The 18,522-nt window shown below is 40.0% G+C and overlaps 1 protein-coding gene across 4 annotated transcripts in view; it reads left to right on the top strand.

Annotated features, from left to right (window-relative positions):
- Nucleotides 1-18,522, top strand: part of CDH13 (cadherin 13) — a 745,597-nt gene that overhangs the window by 221,451 nt on the left and 505,624 nt on the right. For all 4 annotated transcript variants that reach the window (XM_044987232.1, XM_044987229.1, XM_044987231.1 and 1 more), the window contains one exon: nucleotides 6,790-6,998. In XM_044987232.1, coding sequence (XP_044843167.1) covers nucleotides 6,790-6,998 — 209 coding nt within the window. The remainder of the gene's footprint in view (nucleotides 1-6,789; nucleotides 6,999-18,522) is intronic.

The following is an 18,522-nucleotide window of genomic DNA, read 5'->3' on the forward strand; positions in this document are numbered from 1 at the left end:
CTCTTGTTTCCTCCCATTCACTCTTGGTTTCACTCCTAAACACAATCAGACTCTCATTGCTCCTCTCATCTCTTTCATATCCCTTCCCAAAACATTTGATTTCCTGCTCTCTTTCTTTGCCACTGTCATCTTCACATCCTCTTGTTCCTGAAGTCGGAGAGCCAAATTCTGTGGTGGAACTGGGAATTCAGGGGATGGGTGTTTTGGGTGAAACGTGGCAAGGAAGTAGCATTCCACTTTTCACACAGCCCTGTTTTTTCCACCAGTTGGAAAAAGTGCCAGTTTCATAAAATCCAGAGAAATGAAGGAGCAGACTATGAAGTGGATTAAAATGACAGGTTCACACTCCAACTGAATATAAAATATACACCCAAATATCTCTTCTGATTGCAGTGTCCAACCAGCATGCGCTCTTGGGTCTCTTTGCAATGCTTACAGATGTTGGCTATGCAGAAATCTAGAGATTGGTGAATGTTGAATAGCGCTGCTGGAGAAATGCCCTACTAGAAAGTATAAAACCTTTTTTTTTTTTTTTGAACCCCTGGAAAGTGTAACTTCATTTTTTAATGCAGCCAACAGTGCTGTGCTTGGTGACATTAGAGGTCTGAACTGTGCTCTCTGTTTCAAGTGAAAGCTTTACTTATTTGTTTGGCTTTTTTTTTTAAACTGTTACTAGGAGACTCCTCTCTTCTGACACACTTAACTTGCCAAAGTGGCAGCTGCCAAACTTTACCAGCTGTGAACTATTAATGCACTAGTAAATTGCCTGAAGCTTTTTTTATTGGAGGGCTGCTTTTATGCAAAAGGATCCACTTATAATCTCTCCATCAGGATGGAATCTACATCATGCACCTGAATGAAGAATTTCAGCTTTTAATCCCCACACTTTGTGTATGTGGGGAGCTGCCTTTTTGCAAGCTGTGACAGTGCTATGAGATTTGTGTGGCTGTTTAAATGCCTGTCATATATCATCGACAGGACCTGCATTCAGATGGTGCTTTTGGTACTAGGGCAGGCTGCTAATACAGAGCCTTACATCAGGATCTAACTGCGATTACATGAATCTTACCACCAGTGCTCCATGGTCTCAATTAACATCCAGAGTGCTCTGAGAGCATTGGCTCTGATGCGTCATACGGCCTTATTATTGTCAGGTCATTTGGAGCAGCACATCCCATGTTCAGTGTGTTCGTTCTCTGCTGCAGTGTAAGACTTGGTTGGCAGGGGCCTGCAGGATGAGGGAAAAGAGGAGTAGGGGGAGGCTGAAGAATTCATCTGGAGGGAGTGGGATGCCCAAGGGCAACAGGGGCCTTTTGTCTTATTTATGGTACCGTTTTGGTTTAACCTTTTATTCAATGAAATGAACCTGCTGGACCCGATTCTGCTCTGTTATCCAACTATCAGTCCAAGGTTACACTGAGGATAGTGATGCTAATTTGGAGTAAATGGGAGCAGGATTTGGGCCAGTATGTCTGATTTCTTTTTGATTCTGTCTCTTTTCTTTTCCTTCCATTCTTCACCAATAAGTGTGCCTTCCTTTCCCAGTGGTGTTTTTTCTCTCCTTCCCTCATATTTTCATTTCTATCTTCCCCCTTAATGTATCTCTTCCCAAAATGTAGTCTCTCACTCCTTCCTTTCTTCCCTACCCCATCACTCTCCCCCTCTTTCTCCCCTCTCACTTGCAGTGGTGCTGGAACAGTTTTTATAGTGGGGGGAGGGGAAGGGAGGCTGAGAGCCATTGAACCAAACTGTAAACCCTGTATATGATGGAAACCACTTCAAGCCAGGATGTGCTGCAGCGCCACTAATTCTAGCACCTGTGCTCACTTGTGCAGTTTTTCCCCATTTTGAGGCTCCACTTTCCATTTCCCCCATCTATTCAACCCTGATTCCTCCATTTACTTATGCACATGGACACTTTTTACTCACTCCCTCATGGTGCTGCATCTGAGAAAACTAAGGCTGGAAGGGACCTCAGAGTCATCAAATCCAGCCTCTTGTGCTAAGGCTGGCCTGTAAACCTAGACCATCCCTGACAGGTGTTTGTCCAACCTGTTTTAAAAACCTCCATGAAGGGTATTCCACATTCTCCCTTGGAAGACTATTCCAGCATTTAACAACCCATATAGTTAGAAAGATTTTCCTAATATCGAACCTAAAATCTCCCTTCCTTCAGATTAAGACCATTACTACTTATTCTTCCTTCAGTGGACATGGAAAACAATTGATGATAGTCGTCTTTATTACAGCCCTTAACATATCTGAAGGCTGTTAACCGGTCCCCCATCAGTTGTCTTTTCACAATACTGAACATGCCCAGTTTTTTTAACCTTTCCTTACAAGTCAGGTTTCTAAACCTTTTATCGTTGTTGCTCTCCTCTGCACTCTCTCCAATTTGTTCCCATCTTTCCTATAGTGTGGGTCCCAGAATTGGACACACATCCAGCAGAGGCCTCAGCAGTGCTGAATAGAGTGGGACAATTAACTCCTGGGTCTTACTTCCTGTTAATACACCCCAGAATGATTATATCCTTTTTGACAACTCCATCACTTTGTTGACTCCTATTCAAATTGTGGTCCAGTATAACATCCAGATTCTTTTCAGCAGTAATTCCACCTAATCATTTATTCCCCATTTTCTAGTTGTGCATTTGACTTTACTTCCTAAGTGTAGTACTTTGCACTCATCTTTGTTGAGTTCAGGCTAATCTTCTGAGTTGTCAAAGTTGTTTTTGAATTCTAATCTTGTCCTCCAAATTGCTTGCAATCCCTCCCATATTGGTGTCATCCATAAAATTTATAAGCATACTCTCCACTCCATTATCCAAGTCATTAATGAAAATATTGAATAGTACTAGATCCAGGCCTGCTCCCTGTGGAACTCTACTATATATGTCCTCCCAGTTTGACAGCAAACCATTAATAACTACTCTGAGTATGGTCTTTCAAACAGTTATGCACCAACTTTTATAGTAAATTCATCTAGACCAAATGTCCCTGTATCAAAAGCCTTCTAAAATCAAGATATATCCTGTCTACTGCTTCCCCCATCCACTAGGTAAGCATCCCTGTCAAAGAAGGAAATTAGACTGGTTTAGTATGATTTGTTCCTGGCAAATCCGTGCTTACTATTCCTTATAACCGACCATCCTCTAAGTGCTTACAAATTGATTATTAAGTTTGTTCCAGTATCTTTCTAGGTGTCAAAGTTAGGCTGACTGGTCTATAATTACCTGGTTTTCCTCCCCTTTTTAAAGATAGTCACTATGTTTGCTCTCTTCCAGTCTTATGGGACCTCACCCATACTCCAGGAGTTCTCAAAGATAATTACTTACGTTCCAAGATTGCTTCAACCAGTTCCTTAAGTACAATATGGGATTAAATTCATCCGGACCTACCGACTTGAATACATCTAACTTGTCTAAATGTTCTTTAATCTGTTTTTTTTCCTCTTTTTTGCTTTCTGTTCCATCCCTCTTGTTGGTAACATTAATTGTGTTGAGTATCTGGTCACCATTAACCTTTATAGCAAAGGCTGGAGAAAAATAGGCATTAACTATCTGAGCATTCATTAGTTCTTCACTGCTAAGTAAAGGACTTATGCTTTCCTTCATCTTTCTCTTGCTCCTAATGTATTTCTGGAGCCTCTTCTTATTGCCTTTTATGTCCTTTGCTAGGTGTAACTCATTTTGTACCTTAGCAAGTGCTGATTTTGTTCCAATATACCTGTGCTATTTGTACTCCTTACCAATTAGTCTGTTTCCACTTTTTGTGGGATTCTTTTGATTTTTAGGTCATAAAAGATCTCCTGGTGGAACCATGTTGGCTTCTTTCTAGTCTTCTGATCTTTTGCATCAGGATAGTTTGTAGTTGTGCCTTTTAATATTGTCTCCTTGAGAAACTGCTAGTTCTCCTGAACTCCTATTGCCCTTAGTTTTTCTTCCCGTGGAACCTTACATACAAGTTCTGAGTTTGTCTGCTATTTTGAAGTCCATTATCCTTATTCCGCTGCTCTCACTACTTCCTTTTTCATGATCACTTTCACCCAAATTTCCTTCTACCTACAGATTTGCTACCAGTTCTTCCCTGTTAGCCATTTTAGATTTGATTCTGACCATCTGCCAGCCCTACAGTGCTGGCTGAGAGGGTGGGGGCTGGTATTGTCCCCATTCCAAGCTGTGATTCCTTTTGACATCATTGACTCCCATTGACATCAGTTGGAGTTGTGGGTATCATTGCCTCTGAAAATCAGCCTCTTAGTGTGCATTTTAGGCCATACTCAACAATGCATCACATGGTAGCAAGCTTCACTCAAACTGAAGAATCAGCAAAGGGTCACAGATATCCCATCTCTGCAATTTTCTGGTGGTGGGGTTCAAATGCAGTGGAATTCCAGGAGGAAATTTGACTAGGTCTACAGTCCCCTGCCAGCCCAGATCCAAGAACTGCAGTGCTGTGAATATGCTGAATCCACTAGTGTTGGTGGAGTGAGGTCGTATGGGAAATTTACCTGCAGGTCTGTTATGCGATGGTCTCTGTAGTGTGTGTCCAGCCATGGTACAGTACAAGGTTATTCTGTATCTGAGACCATAGCTTTGGTTCCAGCATTGGTCAGGTTGTGATAGAATCTAGGAATTTCTTGACTATAGAAACAACAACTGAACCTAACAAAATAATCCCAACAGTGGATTTAACCAATTAACCATTTTGAAGCTGCTTTATTTTTAATAAGTCTAATGCCTTTGGTCTATAATTTCTGGGTGCTTGTCTGTATCCATAAAGCACAATTTTTAAAGATCCACTACAGAAGGGAAAACAAGTTCAAAACAGCAAGCAGCCCACCATGAACTTAAAAGAAGTTCACTATACCAGCAGCTTAATAAGCAGTCTGGGAGTCTAGGATGGATCTCCTTTTAAAAAAAACCAACACACCAAACACACGTAATCCATCTTTCTCACATGGAGAAACCTAAAAGATTTATGGCGCAACTACAAGTTTGTGGTGAAGACTTCTTAATCACATGGTTTATTATGAGGTCTAAAGCTGACATGATGTAACTGAGATTCCATTTTAATGAAGTGTGTAATTACTGCAGGCAATGGTATTCACAGTATTTAAAAGCTAGGAGCACTTGCTAAATCTCCAAGGTCTTTAGGGGCAAAACTGTCTATAATATAAATCTATAATAGTTAAGGAGACTAACACAGCTCAAGAAAAAGTCCAGTGCATGTAGAATGGGTATGTGATCTGAATTAACTCGAGTTACTCATCATTTACCAAATGTCACACTCAAAATCTAGCATACATTTTCACTGTATTGTGAAATAAGAAAGATAAAAGAAATGGGGATAGATACTTGTATCACCCCATAACTTATCAACTTGCGGTAGCTTGCTGGTTGTTCACTTGAAATTAATGTAATTCATCACAGTATCTTTCTTAATCACCATCAATCTCTTGTTTCCTTTTTGTATGTTTTTTGAGAGAGATCTCCTTTAAAGAACAATTGTGTTGTAAAGAATTGTTAGTAAAGATGATAGTATATTACAAATAAAGTACTAAAGATGCAGCGCAATAGCAAGTATGCAGAACATGTATATCTGAGCAACACTGTCAACTCTCACAAGGCTTAAAACAGTTTCTTGATAGCATAAACAGTTTCTATCTATGGATATTTAGGGGCCTATCCCCAGCTGGTGTGCTCTCAGTGGGTCTATGACAATTTATACTAGGGCTGAGGATTAATGGCGCTATTGTAATTTTCACTAGGGTGAGCATCTGCCCCATAGTTTTATTAATGGTGGAAGTCTGACAAACACAAAGAACTATATTGCTCCATTGATGGTTGCCGTTAAATACAACGCCCACACAGTGGTAACTGGGATCCTGTATTTGGGTGATAGCTGTGTTTTAAATGGTGGCTAATATATATAACTACCTTACTCACTTATAATTCTATATAAGCTAAAATAGTCACCATCATAGATCATCAGCCCTTTATAAAAGGCGCTCAAATCAATAAATAAGATAAACCATTCTGCAAACAAAAAATCCATACTACTCACAATTACAGCCTTTTGAATTACATGTCACACTGTTACAATTATGGGGAAGTTTTTAAAAAACATAAAGAGCAGGTAGGTGTTCCCTTCCCATAGACAGCCAACTTCCATTGATTTGTCAATCTTCTATTTACAACTTTAAACAATAAGGGATAGGTTTAATGTGGAATTCATACATTTAGCCAGATGTCTTGATAGTGCTATAAACTATAGTATTCTTTCTGCTACACTTTTCTATCATAACATTTTTACAATAGAATATGATGCAGGATATTTTTAAAACAACCAATTCCAGTCATGAAGGCAACATACTGGTTACCTTTACCTGTTTTGTTAGCCTTAAAGACTCTAGAGGTCCAGTAACATGAACAAGTCCATGATAAGTACTCTGTAGATACTACCTAATATATGCAATTAGGTATGTATTTGCTGTTCGTGTGATCTTGATTTGAGTGATCACAATGTCCAAGAACGAAATTATTAATTCATGTCTTAGCTACCCAATTTGCCTGGTCAAAATCTTGCATCCCTCCAAAACTGCACATGCACAAGCTTGTCCACGAAGTCAGGCAAACAGAGAGCTTGATTGGAGACCACTTTGAAAATGTGCTCCATAGTTTGGAACCAGTTGTATGTGATATCTGTGGAGAAGCAAATCATGTATAAATGTTTGAAGCTTGTGTGTGTAGACCAATACTTACACTCTTGTTGTTTGTTCTTTCCCAGTGGTGTTTGATGACTGCAAGGGGAATGACAAGTTGAACTTTGAAGTTTCTAACCCAGACTTTAAGGTGGAACCCAATGGATCTTTAGTTGCACTGAAAAATATAACTGAAGCTGGCAGAGCTTTGTTCATCCATGCCCGGTCTGCTCAGGCTGAAGATATGGCAGAAGTTCTAATTGTCGGAGGGAAAGACCATCATGGCTCTTTAAAGGTAATAAAAGACCAAAGTTCACAAGAGAATGTCAGAGGGTTGTTATTTCAATGTAACTAACATCTTAAACACTAGACAGCATTACCTCCTTAAAAGAGAGATGTCATCAGACATAAGAACAGCCATACTGGGCCAGACCAGTGGTCCATCTAGCCCAGGATCCTGTCTTCTGACAGTGGTCAATGCCAGGTGCTTCAGAGGGAATGAACAGAACAGACAATCATTGAGTGATCCATTCCCTGTTCGTCACTTCCAGCCTCTGGAAAGCAGAGACTAGGGACACTCAGAACACGGTGTTACATGCCTGACCACCCTGGCTAATAGCCGGTAATTGACTCGTAATCCAAGTATTTTAATATTCAGAACTCTTGAAATCAGGGATGTTGTATGATACTGAGTCACTGCATATTTCCTAGCATCAACAGAGAACTGATAATGCCAATGAAGGCCAGATATTAACAAAAGAACCATTCAAACAAAACAGTCCTTCTGCAAGGACACAGATCAGCTTTGTTGAGGGTAGCTCATAAGAGGCCGAACCATAATAACCTTACTAGTGCAAACCAATGGGACTAGACTACCACAGTATGGCCCTTACTGAGAGTCTGAGAAGACTTACTGTAAAGATTTAATTTAGGTCCTACAAATCCTTAACCTTCATTAGAAATCTAAGAGTGACCCGGGAATGAATTTCAGCCTATGGCTCTTTAATTTTTAATATGGGTCTCCTATGTCCTAGTGTACATCAATGCCTATACCAATTATTGCACCACATTTTGCAGTGTCTCCTTTACATGCCAATGATTTTTGTTCCACTTTATCCATGGAATAGTGTGTCCTTCCTCTTTCACATACTATTTCAATGTATTCCTAAAATGATGGGGTAGAGGGCGGGGGAATTGATTGAAATGTTTACTTCATACACAACAAAATAACAAAAGAAAAACTGATGTAGCCTTCATTTCGGTGCCATGGCATTCAGCAAGTAGGCAGGCATGACAGTGACTTACAAGATAATTAAGCCTGGTACCTTTACAGACCTATAATTTAAAGGAACTCAAAGAAGCCATAATAAGGAGGGTTATAAAGAGTGACTGATCCAATGTCTTATTTCAGTATTTAGGCTTTTGGCTGGGAGCACTTTCATTATATTTCCAGCAATAGCTATAGTGGTTTAACTTAAATCTTCCTTTAAAAAAAATGGGTTAGATGTAGGGCTAAATGGCTGAACAAACTTTTAAAAGTCAATGGCCAAGGGAAAGGTTTTGGTTTGCATTTTAAGCTGTATTGAATGTGAATATAGATTGCTGGGGAAAACAAACAGCATCAGAAAGTTATAATAGCATGAGTAGAGGTGGTTGGAACGTTTTCAATTAAATTAAATTTTGTCAAAGCCTTTTCCGTTTCAACTAAGGATACGTCTACATGGCAAGCAGAAACCTGTGGCAATGAGTCTCGCAGCCCAGGTCTACAGACTCAGGCTTGCGCTACAATGCTTAAAATAGCTGTGTACACATTTGGGCTCAGGCTTCAGAGCCTGAGCTCTGGCCCAAGCCCAAACATTCACATAGCTATTTTTAGTGCTGTCGCATGAGCCTCGCAGCATGAATCTGTAGACCCGGGCTCTAAGACTCACTGATATGAGTGTCTGTTGCTGTGTAGACATACCCTAAGTTACCTCAAGAGCAAGAGTGACTCTCTCACACTCTTTAGCTGGCTAGTTAAGTTCTTGTTCTGCCTGATTCAGTGTGAGGTGGGAGGAAAACTCTCTGGTCTGAAGCAGGGTCTTGAATCTGAATCTCCAGCGTCGCAGAACAGACTATAACACACACTCACTCTTCCATTTTTTGTGAAAACGTTCAAAACATTTTGTTCCAGTGTGGAACAAAAAACAAATGTCGAAACCTGGAAGTTTGCCGTGAAATGCTATTGTGCCTTTCAGTCAGCTCTCATTGTGAGATGAAGGATGGGCCCAGATCCAAACAGCCTTGAATGCTGCTGACAGATCTGAAGCCAATCTTCAGGGCCCAGTCCCTGTGTGAAAGTCTCTTATTCTTTATGAATTACATCCTGAAGTTCTTACTCAATTTTTATTCAGTCTTCCTGAATGAGGCAGCCCTTCCATTGTTTTCAATAGCAGTTTTCCTGTGAAAGGTATGACCTCAGGATCTGAACCACTATTTTTTGTGAGGAAACTGGAGATTGTTTTTCTTCTCAGAGAAGAGACCGCTGGCATGCGGTATCTGTGTGCGTGTTTTTGCCCTGCACTTAACTAGATCTATCAATGCACCTTGGTCCTCAACTGCTATTCTGGTGGTGAGCCTCTCTTCTTCAAAGACTCCCAAGTGTACTGATTAATGCTCATCACAGGTTTAAAAGCCATCAACTTCACTCTATTCATAAATAAAGTTTGATCTGAACTCTGGACCTGATCCTGGGCTCTGCTCTGGCCACTTTTCGCTGCTCCAGTGGAAGAAAACCAACCTAAATCTGGCAGATCCAACTGTTGGCTGATCTCCCCTGTTGGCTGGATCCCCACAGGTTTTAGAGCTACCTGTAGTGTCTCCTACACCTGCAGCCATCAGCCTTTTTATAGCTGCTGGTATAGGGGACATGACTGGCAGAAAGGGCTATGACCAGGGTTCCCATTCAAAATGATAACCCCCACATGTAGTAAGGGCATTGTCAATTTGTGGCTGCTTAACCTTGTCTTGGGAAACTATCCTGGTGTAGAGCAATATCTGGATTTGACAGTGGAGAGACTCTTTCCAGCCCTCCATCTTGTGTTTATTGAGCATTCCCCAATTATGTCAGAGAGTCAGTCCCAGAGCTGATGGCTTAATCTAAGACTTTCTAAGGAAGGTTCTATTTTGTTTAAGCAAATAGTTCTGTTATTGTTTGCCTATTTTAAGTCCAACACAGTCTGTTTTGTCTTTCTGTGTGTCAAACTCAAGTAGAATTTGAATATTACATTGTCCTATCTGAAGTGATTTTATGATAAATTTGAACTTAATCCTTCATGCTACAATCTCCGTGTGTCAGCATGGAAATGGCAAAACTGCTCCATCTGTGTGTGAGATGAATCTTGGCTAAGAATAGCTCAGATTGGAATCTTCGCATTTTAGTACAATTCTGTAGGGTTATGATAAGCATATGCTAGAGCAGTGCTTAGCATGCAGTACTTAGAGTTCCGTACCTTGTTTAATTAAAGGATAAGTAGTTATTAAATATTTCCCCACTGCCTGTTACTGCAGTTTCTCTTTTGAAAGCTTGTAACCTACATCTGTGAAATCTCATGGTTAATGGTTCTAATTACAGAATCTCAACATGTTTAGAAAAGACTGACAACAATCGACTGATACAGTGACTGGCAGTCTGGGTAACCTTAGCTGTGAGCCTGAAGAGAGCCTAAGTAAACTATAAACCTTAGAAAGGGTGATTGCTCCTAGTCAGAGCTGAGATGACTACTGGAAAGATTTAGAGGACGACTTTGGAGAGTACATAAAAGTTTTTGGATTCTAGTGATCTAATTCCCATTGAAGCCTGTGGAAAGACTCCAACTGTCTTCAGTGGGAGATGGATCAGGTCCTAAGTGATTCAATTAATGAGTGATTTAATTAAGTGGTTCAATTCATAGCTAAAACATCACCAGTGATTATAAAGATAATGCCTTCTTTCTTAGCGGTTCCGCTTGTTGTGTCTTTGAGACATATCTGCTTATTTTTCTATCAGAAAACATTTTTACTCTTTTTAGCTCTCCAGAGGCAACAGATTCATATTAGCAAGATGGATGCTACTCTGCCTCCAGCATAATCAAGAAGATTGCCAATTAGATGCTGATTAGACTTTTTTATTGACTAGTAGAGGTGGAAGAAGCAAAAATTATATTTTGATTTTTCAGACCAAGTTTCCTCTGAAACTTTCTTCAGAGATTGTGTCTGTCTGTGTAATACAAACATATATTTGTATTTAATGGAGGGACAGGAGTCCCTTCATTGTTTAAGGTGGTAACCCGATTCCATTCTAAGTCCAGTTGTTAGCACCTTCCCCATAATTATGACTAGTAACATTGGTTTCTGTCTGTTTTAAGGTGTTCTACAGCAGTGGCTCTCAACCTTTCCAGACTACTGTACCCCTTTCAGGAGTCTGATTTGTCTTGCATACCCCTAAGTTTCATCTCACTTAAAAAACTACTTGCTTAGAAAATCAGTCCTAGAAATACAAAAATGTCATAGCGCACAAAGGTACCGACTTCCCCTCTGCCCGATGGGTGCTTGACCCCTCCTCCCCCCACCTCTGGCCTCACCCCTGCACCACCTCGTCCCGCCGCTGCACCATCCTTACCCCATCCCCATTCCACTCCTTCCCCAAACTCCTTGCCTTTCCCCACCCTATTCCACCCTCTTCCCCCAAGTCCCTGCCCCTGCCCTGCCTCTTCTCTGCCTCCTCCCCGGAGTGCGCCACCACTGTTCTATAGCATCCATTGCTGTGGTATCTAAGCATTTTCCAGGTACACTAAGTTTGAATGGCTGGGGGCCCAGTGGACTTCATGGAATCTTCTGCTTTTTCCTGGTAAAGGGGGCTTTTCTTGTGATATGCATTTATGGGGCAGTCTACATTATGGCTGTGCAGGAACCAGAATTTCTGTCCTATTGAAAATTGCACCTCTCCTGAAAATGTTTCACAATAAAGCAGAATGAAAAGTTGGATATGCAAAACTTTCCATGGGATGTACATTTAAAAAAGAAATTAAGGTTTTCTCTTATCTCAAAAGGTGGAAATCTGTGGTTTGTAACTAAAGGATTAGGGTTCTAGTCTCTGCTCTGCAGGTTTGTGTGGTTTATCTTGCAATTACGTTTGTGTGTAGCATTGGTCTCATTACCCAATGGACACCTGGCTGTTTTTTGCCCCACCTGTAAACTATGAAAAACATTGGTCAAGGATATTTTTGGGTAACTGGTATTAACAATTACCCTGACTGTGGAGCAATGCAGATCCATTATATGCTTTGTATTCACCTTCCCATGTAACTTTGAGGAGGGAAAGTATTTTTGTGATTACCCCAGGGTTCCCTAGAATTTCTTTTGAAAGCAAAAAACAAAGACTTACTGGTATTTACAAAATTCAGCTGTATTGTTGGACATAGTCGTAGATGTGATCTTTGACCTAGAAGATCAAAAGCCCACTTAAGTCAATGAAAAGACTCCTCGGTTCTTTATGAAATCTCCATTGCACAATGGGCATTATGCAAAGTCTGCATGCTTTTCAAAATCGATCAGTCAAGGAGAAGTGGAGGAAAATGGGACCCCTTGTTGATCATTATGCATAAACTCTGTAAGGCAGCACAAGGAATGGGAACCCAGGGAAGTTGTGGTACTCCAAAATTATTAAGAACAAGGACATTCAAAGGGCTTTCTGGACCATATAGAGCTCATGAGTTTTACAGGCAAGTGGTATTGTGGATCAGTCTGGTCCTGAGTATTAGTGATAACTAAATAGTAGTTGGGAATAAATACATTGCTTCTAAACTCAACATTGCAGGAGTATAGCTGGAAACACTGTAGAAAGCGATGCACTACCCTGTATAATTTAAAAACAGAAACAAATAGACAAAAAAACCCATAATATAGCAAGGAATGTCATTGTTTAAAAAAGACCACATTGGCTCATTCAATCCATGGTTTCTGATAAAAGTAGTATATGGCTCGATAGCATTCATCTCCATGTATTTTTTGACAGGTTTCCACATCCCATTTAGGTCTTATATCCTGCCCTCAGTTCCCATTTCCGTTGGTGTTAAGGTTTGGCGCTGTTGACCATTTTGAATTTTTTTAAATTATTTTTTATGTTTGAATAGGGGGAATGTTCTGTGCTTGTGCTTTGATATATTTGGTTGATTGTTTCAAGAAAGATTGAAAGAATAGAGTGTGAGAGCTTAAAGATTTAAATAAAAAAGCTTTTGTTAGGTTTAGAGGGGAAAAAAGGAAAGAATGTTTGGTTATGTTTAGTAAGGAGAAATCATTTTAAAGGACTAGTTTTGAATGTTATTCTTTAACTTTTTTAAACGTAAAAGGTTTATTAAATATAAAGTTAGGTTAAAAACACATGACAGAAAAAAGGGAATTTTATAAAGTGAAGACTGTTTAGTAAGCACATAGTAAAACGTATATAAAGGTAGATTAATAGAAAAAGCATTTTAAATATTAAATATAAGGGTAAGTTAAGAAAAGAGCATTTAAAATGAGTTAAATAAGAGAGAGGTTAAAAGAGAGAACATGGCAGAAAAAGGGAAAAGAAAGCCCTTTGTAAAGGGCAAAGATAGGCAGCACATGTGTGAGAGAGAGAGAGATCTTACCCATGTGCCTGTTCCTGGGGAAAGAGGGATCTCTGAAGGCTCACAATCACTCAGGCTAGTTATCGCCACCTTTGGACTGGACCAATCAGATGCTGTTCTACAGCTGTGTCATAGAATACATTTTCCTGAACCAATCCTATAGTCCCAAGATTTTTAAACAAGAGCCATCTTCCCTCCCCTCGTTACACCTCCCTCCTCTTTAACTGCCTTATCCTTATCTTTAAAAAAACAGATCCCAATCATCTTTCCCATCAGGTAGCACTTTTACATAGGTGCTTTAATGAAGGTTAAAGCTATAAGCCCTTAGTAACAGTTTTAAAAAGTTTTTCCCTATGGTTTTGGTGAGGACACTTTAAAGCTGCAGCAAAAACCGTGTCTGTAAGCCAGTGGATCAGAGATAAGAAGATTGCTTCTTCCCCCACTTTGTAACAAATAGAGGTGAAAGTTATATTAAGTCTTGTAAAGGAATAAACACTTTAAAAGACAAGCCTATTTGAAGAAACATCTCTTCATTTAGCACTTTTACATATGCGTTTCAATAAAAAATTAGCATGCATAAACCATCCCAGGGTTAAAAATCAAGGACAAACTGTTTATAGTGGTGAGAAAAGTTCCCCCCCTATGTTTTAGACTGGTCATTTTTAGCGAGGACAATTTGAAGCAGCAAGCCTTTGCAGCAAAGCCACAGTTAGTGAAAATAGCATCTGTGAGAGAGGCTCTCTCTGATCCACTATCTGCAGAACACCCCACTCCTCGTCCTACAAGTGTTAAAAGTATGGGGGGAAAGTTGAGGGGTTACAGAATAAGGGGAATATAAACTAGCTGTTAATTTTCTGTGGTTTTAACTCTGATATGTTTCTGCATACTCTTTTTATTGAAACACACCTGTAAAATGTTAAATAAAGAGATGTCTTCATATAGGCTTGTCTTTTAAAGTGTTTATTCCTTTACAAAGGTTAATATAACTTTCACTTGTATTTGTTAAAAAGTGGGGGAAGAAGCAGCCTTCTTATCTCTGATCTACTGGCTTACAAAGGCTGTTTTTGCTAACAGTGGCTTTGCTGCAAAAGCGTGCTGCTTCAAATTGTCCTCACTAAAAATGACCAGTGTTAGTCTAAAACATAGCGGGGGAACTTTTTTATCACTTATAAATTACTTTTATAAACAGTTTGTCCTTGATTTTAACCCTGGGATGGTTTCTGCATGCTCATTTTTTATTGACATTCGCATGTAAAAGTGTTAAATGGAGGGATGTTTCTTCAGATAGGCTTGTCTTTCAAAGGGGTCTTTTCTAATCCACTAATTTAAAAGGCTGCTTCAAATTGTCCTCACTAAAAATAACCAATGTTAGCAAAAGCATAGGAGAAAACCTTTTTTATTACTATAAATTACTTTGATAAACTGGTTGTCTATGGTTTTAATCCTGGGGTGTTTCTGCATGCTCATTTTTTATTAAAACACCTATAAATAAATGTCTGTTTCTTCAAATAGGCTTGTCTTTTCAAGTGATTATAAAATAGAGCTTTATTCTGTTACAAAACTTAATATATCTTTTACTTTTGTTCAAAAGTTTTAAAAAAGACTTCTTATCTCTATGTTCTGGACATCTCACCGCCTTCTTTATCTCTAATTCACCAGCTAACAAAGCTACTTTTGCTGCAGCTTCAAATTTGTCCTCACCAAAAGCATAGGGGAAAACTTTTAAAAACTGTTTGTTACTAAGGGCTTATGGCTTTAACCTTCATTAAAGCACCTATGTAAAAGTGCTACCTGACAGGCAAGATGATTGGGGTCTGTTTTTTTTTTTTTTAAAGATAAGGATAAGTTAAAGAGGAGGGGGTGTAATGAGGGGAGGGAGATGGCTCTTGTTTAGAAATCTTGGGACTATAGGATTGGTTCAGGAAAATGTATTCTATGATGCGGCTGTAGAACAGCATCTGATGGGTCCAATCCAAAGGCAGAGATAGCTAGCCTGAGTGGTTGTGAGCCTTGGGAGCTCCCTCCTGCCCCAGGAACAGTTGCAAGGGTAAGATATCGCACGCGCTCTCTCTCTCTCGTTCTCTCTCTCTGACTCAACCATGTGCTGCCTATCTTTGCCCTTTGCAAAGGGCTTTCTTTTCCCCTTTTCTGCCATGTTGTATTTAACTCTTTTTAAATGCTCTTTTCTTAACCTACCCTCATATTTAATATTTTAAATGATTTTCTATTAACCTACATTTATATTTTTACCATGTGCTTGCTAAATAGTCTTGGCTTTTTAAAATTCCCCTTTTCTGTCATATGTTTTTAACCTAACTTTATATTTAATAAACCTTTTACATTTATTTTTAAAAAAATATTCTTTAACATGCCAAACTATTCCTTTAAAATCATCTCTCCTTAATAAACCTAATCAAACAATCTTTCTTCTGTTTAATAACCTTTCTTTCCTTTTTACCTCTAAACCTAACCAAAGCTTTGTTTAGAGAAAAAGGATGAAAGGATAGAGAGAGAGCTTAAAGATTAAAAAAAAATCAACCAAATGTATTAAAGCACAAGCATGGAACATTCCCCCTATTAAACCATAGAAAATAATAATAATAAAAAAAAATCAAAATGGCCAACTATGCCCAACCTCAACACCAATGGGAATGGAGGGCAGGACATAAGCCCAATTTGGGGCATGGAAACCCGCCAAAAATACATGGCGATGAATGCTATTGAGCGGTATACTACTGATGAGACTATCAACAGGAATGCCAATTTCGATCTGTTTTTATACTTACCTGCCCCTCATCATCACCATAGTATGTGAACACCTCACAGACATCTGTGGGTTTTTTGATCATAACACATCCATGAAGGAGGAAAGGCATTATCCCTATTTTATAGATGGAACCTGAGGCACAGCATAGACTAAGTGACTCACCTCAGGTCACACAAGACACTGTGGCTGAGCTGGGCATTGAATCCACATCTTCCAGTTCTAAGTACAGTGTCCTTTCTCTAGACTATCCTTCCTCACTTACTTTGGTTATACTTTTAGCAAGAATGCCATGTGTACACTAGGAACTGGGCTGAAACAGGAAAAATCCATTTTGTTATGGCAATGCACTTGTCTGTGTGTTGACAAATTCTGCCCTTTTCACAGCAAAAGGAGTTATTTAGAACTTTTCTTTGCAGAAACAGAAACACTGAAAAAAATAAAAGCAAGCTACCAAGAGCCTGGTTCCAAAGCAGATAAGGGGACAGGCTGATATTCACAAATTCCGGCCGAGGAAAAGCTGTGCAGCATGGTGCCCAGGATTCTTCCATACACAGTTTCCATTTAATCATTTCATCCTATCAACCCCTCAGGACTCTTTTCAGGCACCAGATGGGAAAAGAAGAGATAAGTGGGAGGAGAGCACCCTTGAACAGCATGTAATATAGGAGCAGAACTTAAAATAGCTTCTGGTGGTAGCTCAGAAAGAAGGGAATGAACTTGTTGCAGTCAAGCTGCCCTGTACCATCCACTTTAACTGACTAGCCCTGCAGTATTCTACACTGCCTGCAGTTTCCCTATGTTAAAGTTTTGGTTTTCAACATTATGGTAATATATGTCTGTTACGTATAATGTCGAGGAGAGTAGAGTGAGACTCAGGAGAGCTAGGTTTTGTTCCTGGCTCAGCTGTTGGCGCTTGTTACTTCACCATCTTGTTCCTCGATAGAATGAGAATAATGATTCTTAGCCCTTTGTAAAGCACACTGAAACCTATGGTTGAGAGGTACTACCGTATATCCGAACGAGATGGTATTATGAAAGAGTGCTATATTTTGGTCTGAAGTCACCCAGATGCACTGCACTTAGGAGACACAATGGGGAATAATTGGGTAGGCAGTAGTACTGCGGAAAGGATCTGCAGGTTACAGTTGTGATGAGTCATCCCTGAGTTACCTCTGAGCCTGCCCAAGCCTGATTACTCCTCCCTGAGCCAGAGAGTATGATGAGTCATCCACAGCAATTACCTGCAGGTCTTGTGATAGGCCCCAGGCCGTTCAACCAATCCTCAGGCCAGAACCTGCTCATGTGATCCCAAAGCAAATGTATAGACTCCTAAGGGGAGCAGTTTCTCCAGTCTGCTCACCATCATTACCTGGCTGGGAATGTTCCCACTGCCTGGTAGTTCTGACACAGTGCCTGGACTCCTGCTTCAGCTCTGGCCAGCCCTTGCTCCTGCTTGTACTTCTACTCTAGCTGGGCCTTGTTCCTGCATCCACTCTAGCCCCTGCTGCTTCCACGCTAGCCAGTCCCTGCTCCAGCCTGCATCTGTGCCTGCCTCAGCCAGCGATTCTGGCAGTAGTGGGTCACAAACTCAATATGAGTCAACAATCTGTGGCAGTTGTGAAAAAGAGGCTAATATTATAGGGTATTAATAGAAGTGTCATAGGTAAGACATGGGAGGTAACCGTCCTGCTCTACCCAGCATTGGTGAGGTTTCGGCTGGAGTACTGTGTCCAGTTCTGGGCCCTAGCCTCCAGAAAAGCTGTGGAAAAATTGGAGGAAGTCCAGAGAAGAGCAACAAAAATGATAAATCAGGTTTTCTAAGTCTTTGATGAGGAAAGGTTAAAAAGTCAGCACATTGCAGTCTTGAGAAAATAAGGCTGAGGGGGAGGTGGGACCACAAAGCAATCTTCAAAAGTGTTAAGGGCTGTTATAAAGAGGATGGTGACCAGTTGTTCTCAATGTCCACTGATGGTAGAACAAGAAGTAATGGACTTAATCTGCAGCAGGGGAGATTTTAGATTAGAAATTAGGAAAAGCTTTCTAACTATATGGGTAGTTAAACTCTGGAATAGACTCCCAAAGGAAGTTGTAAAATCCCCATCATTGGAGGGTTTTTTTAAGAACATGTTAGAGAAGCACCTGTGAAGGATGGTCTAGGTTTGCTTGGCCCAACCTCAGCATGGGTACTGGAGTAGATGATTTCTCAAGTTCCCTTCCACCCCCACATTTCTATGATTGACATAATCATGCCATGAGTTCAAATTCAGCACATTTTTTTTTGTGATTTCACTGTCTGCTCTGCCCATGCAATACCAAAAGGTTGCAAATTTTGTTTATAGCAGAGGAGAAATGCTGAGGCCCTAGACCCTAGGTACGTGACTGTCTATCTTAGCACTGATGAAAAAGGATCATTTTGCAGTACA

This window comes from Mauremys mutica, chromosome 14 (genome assembly GCF_020497125.1).
Source record: "Mauremys mutica isolate MM-2020 ecotype Southern chromosome 14, ASM2049712v1, whole genome shotgun sequence".
Taxonomy (NCBI): domain Eukaryota; kingdom Metazoa; phylum Chordata; order Testudines; family Geoemydidae; genus Mauremys; species Mauremys mutica.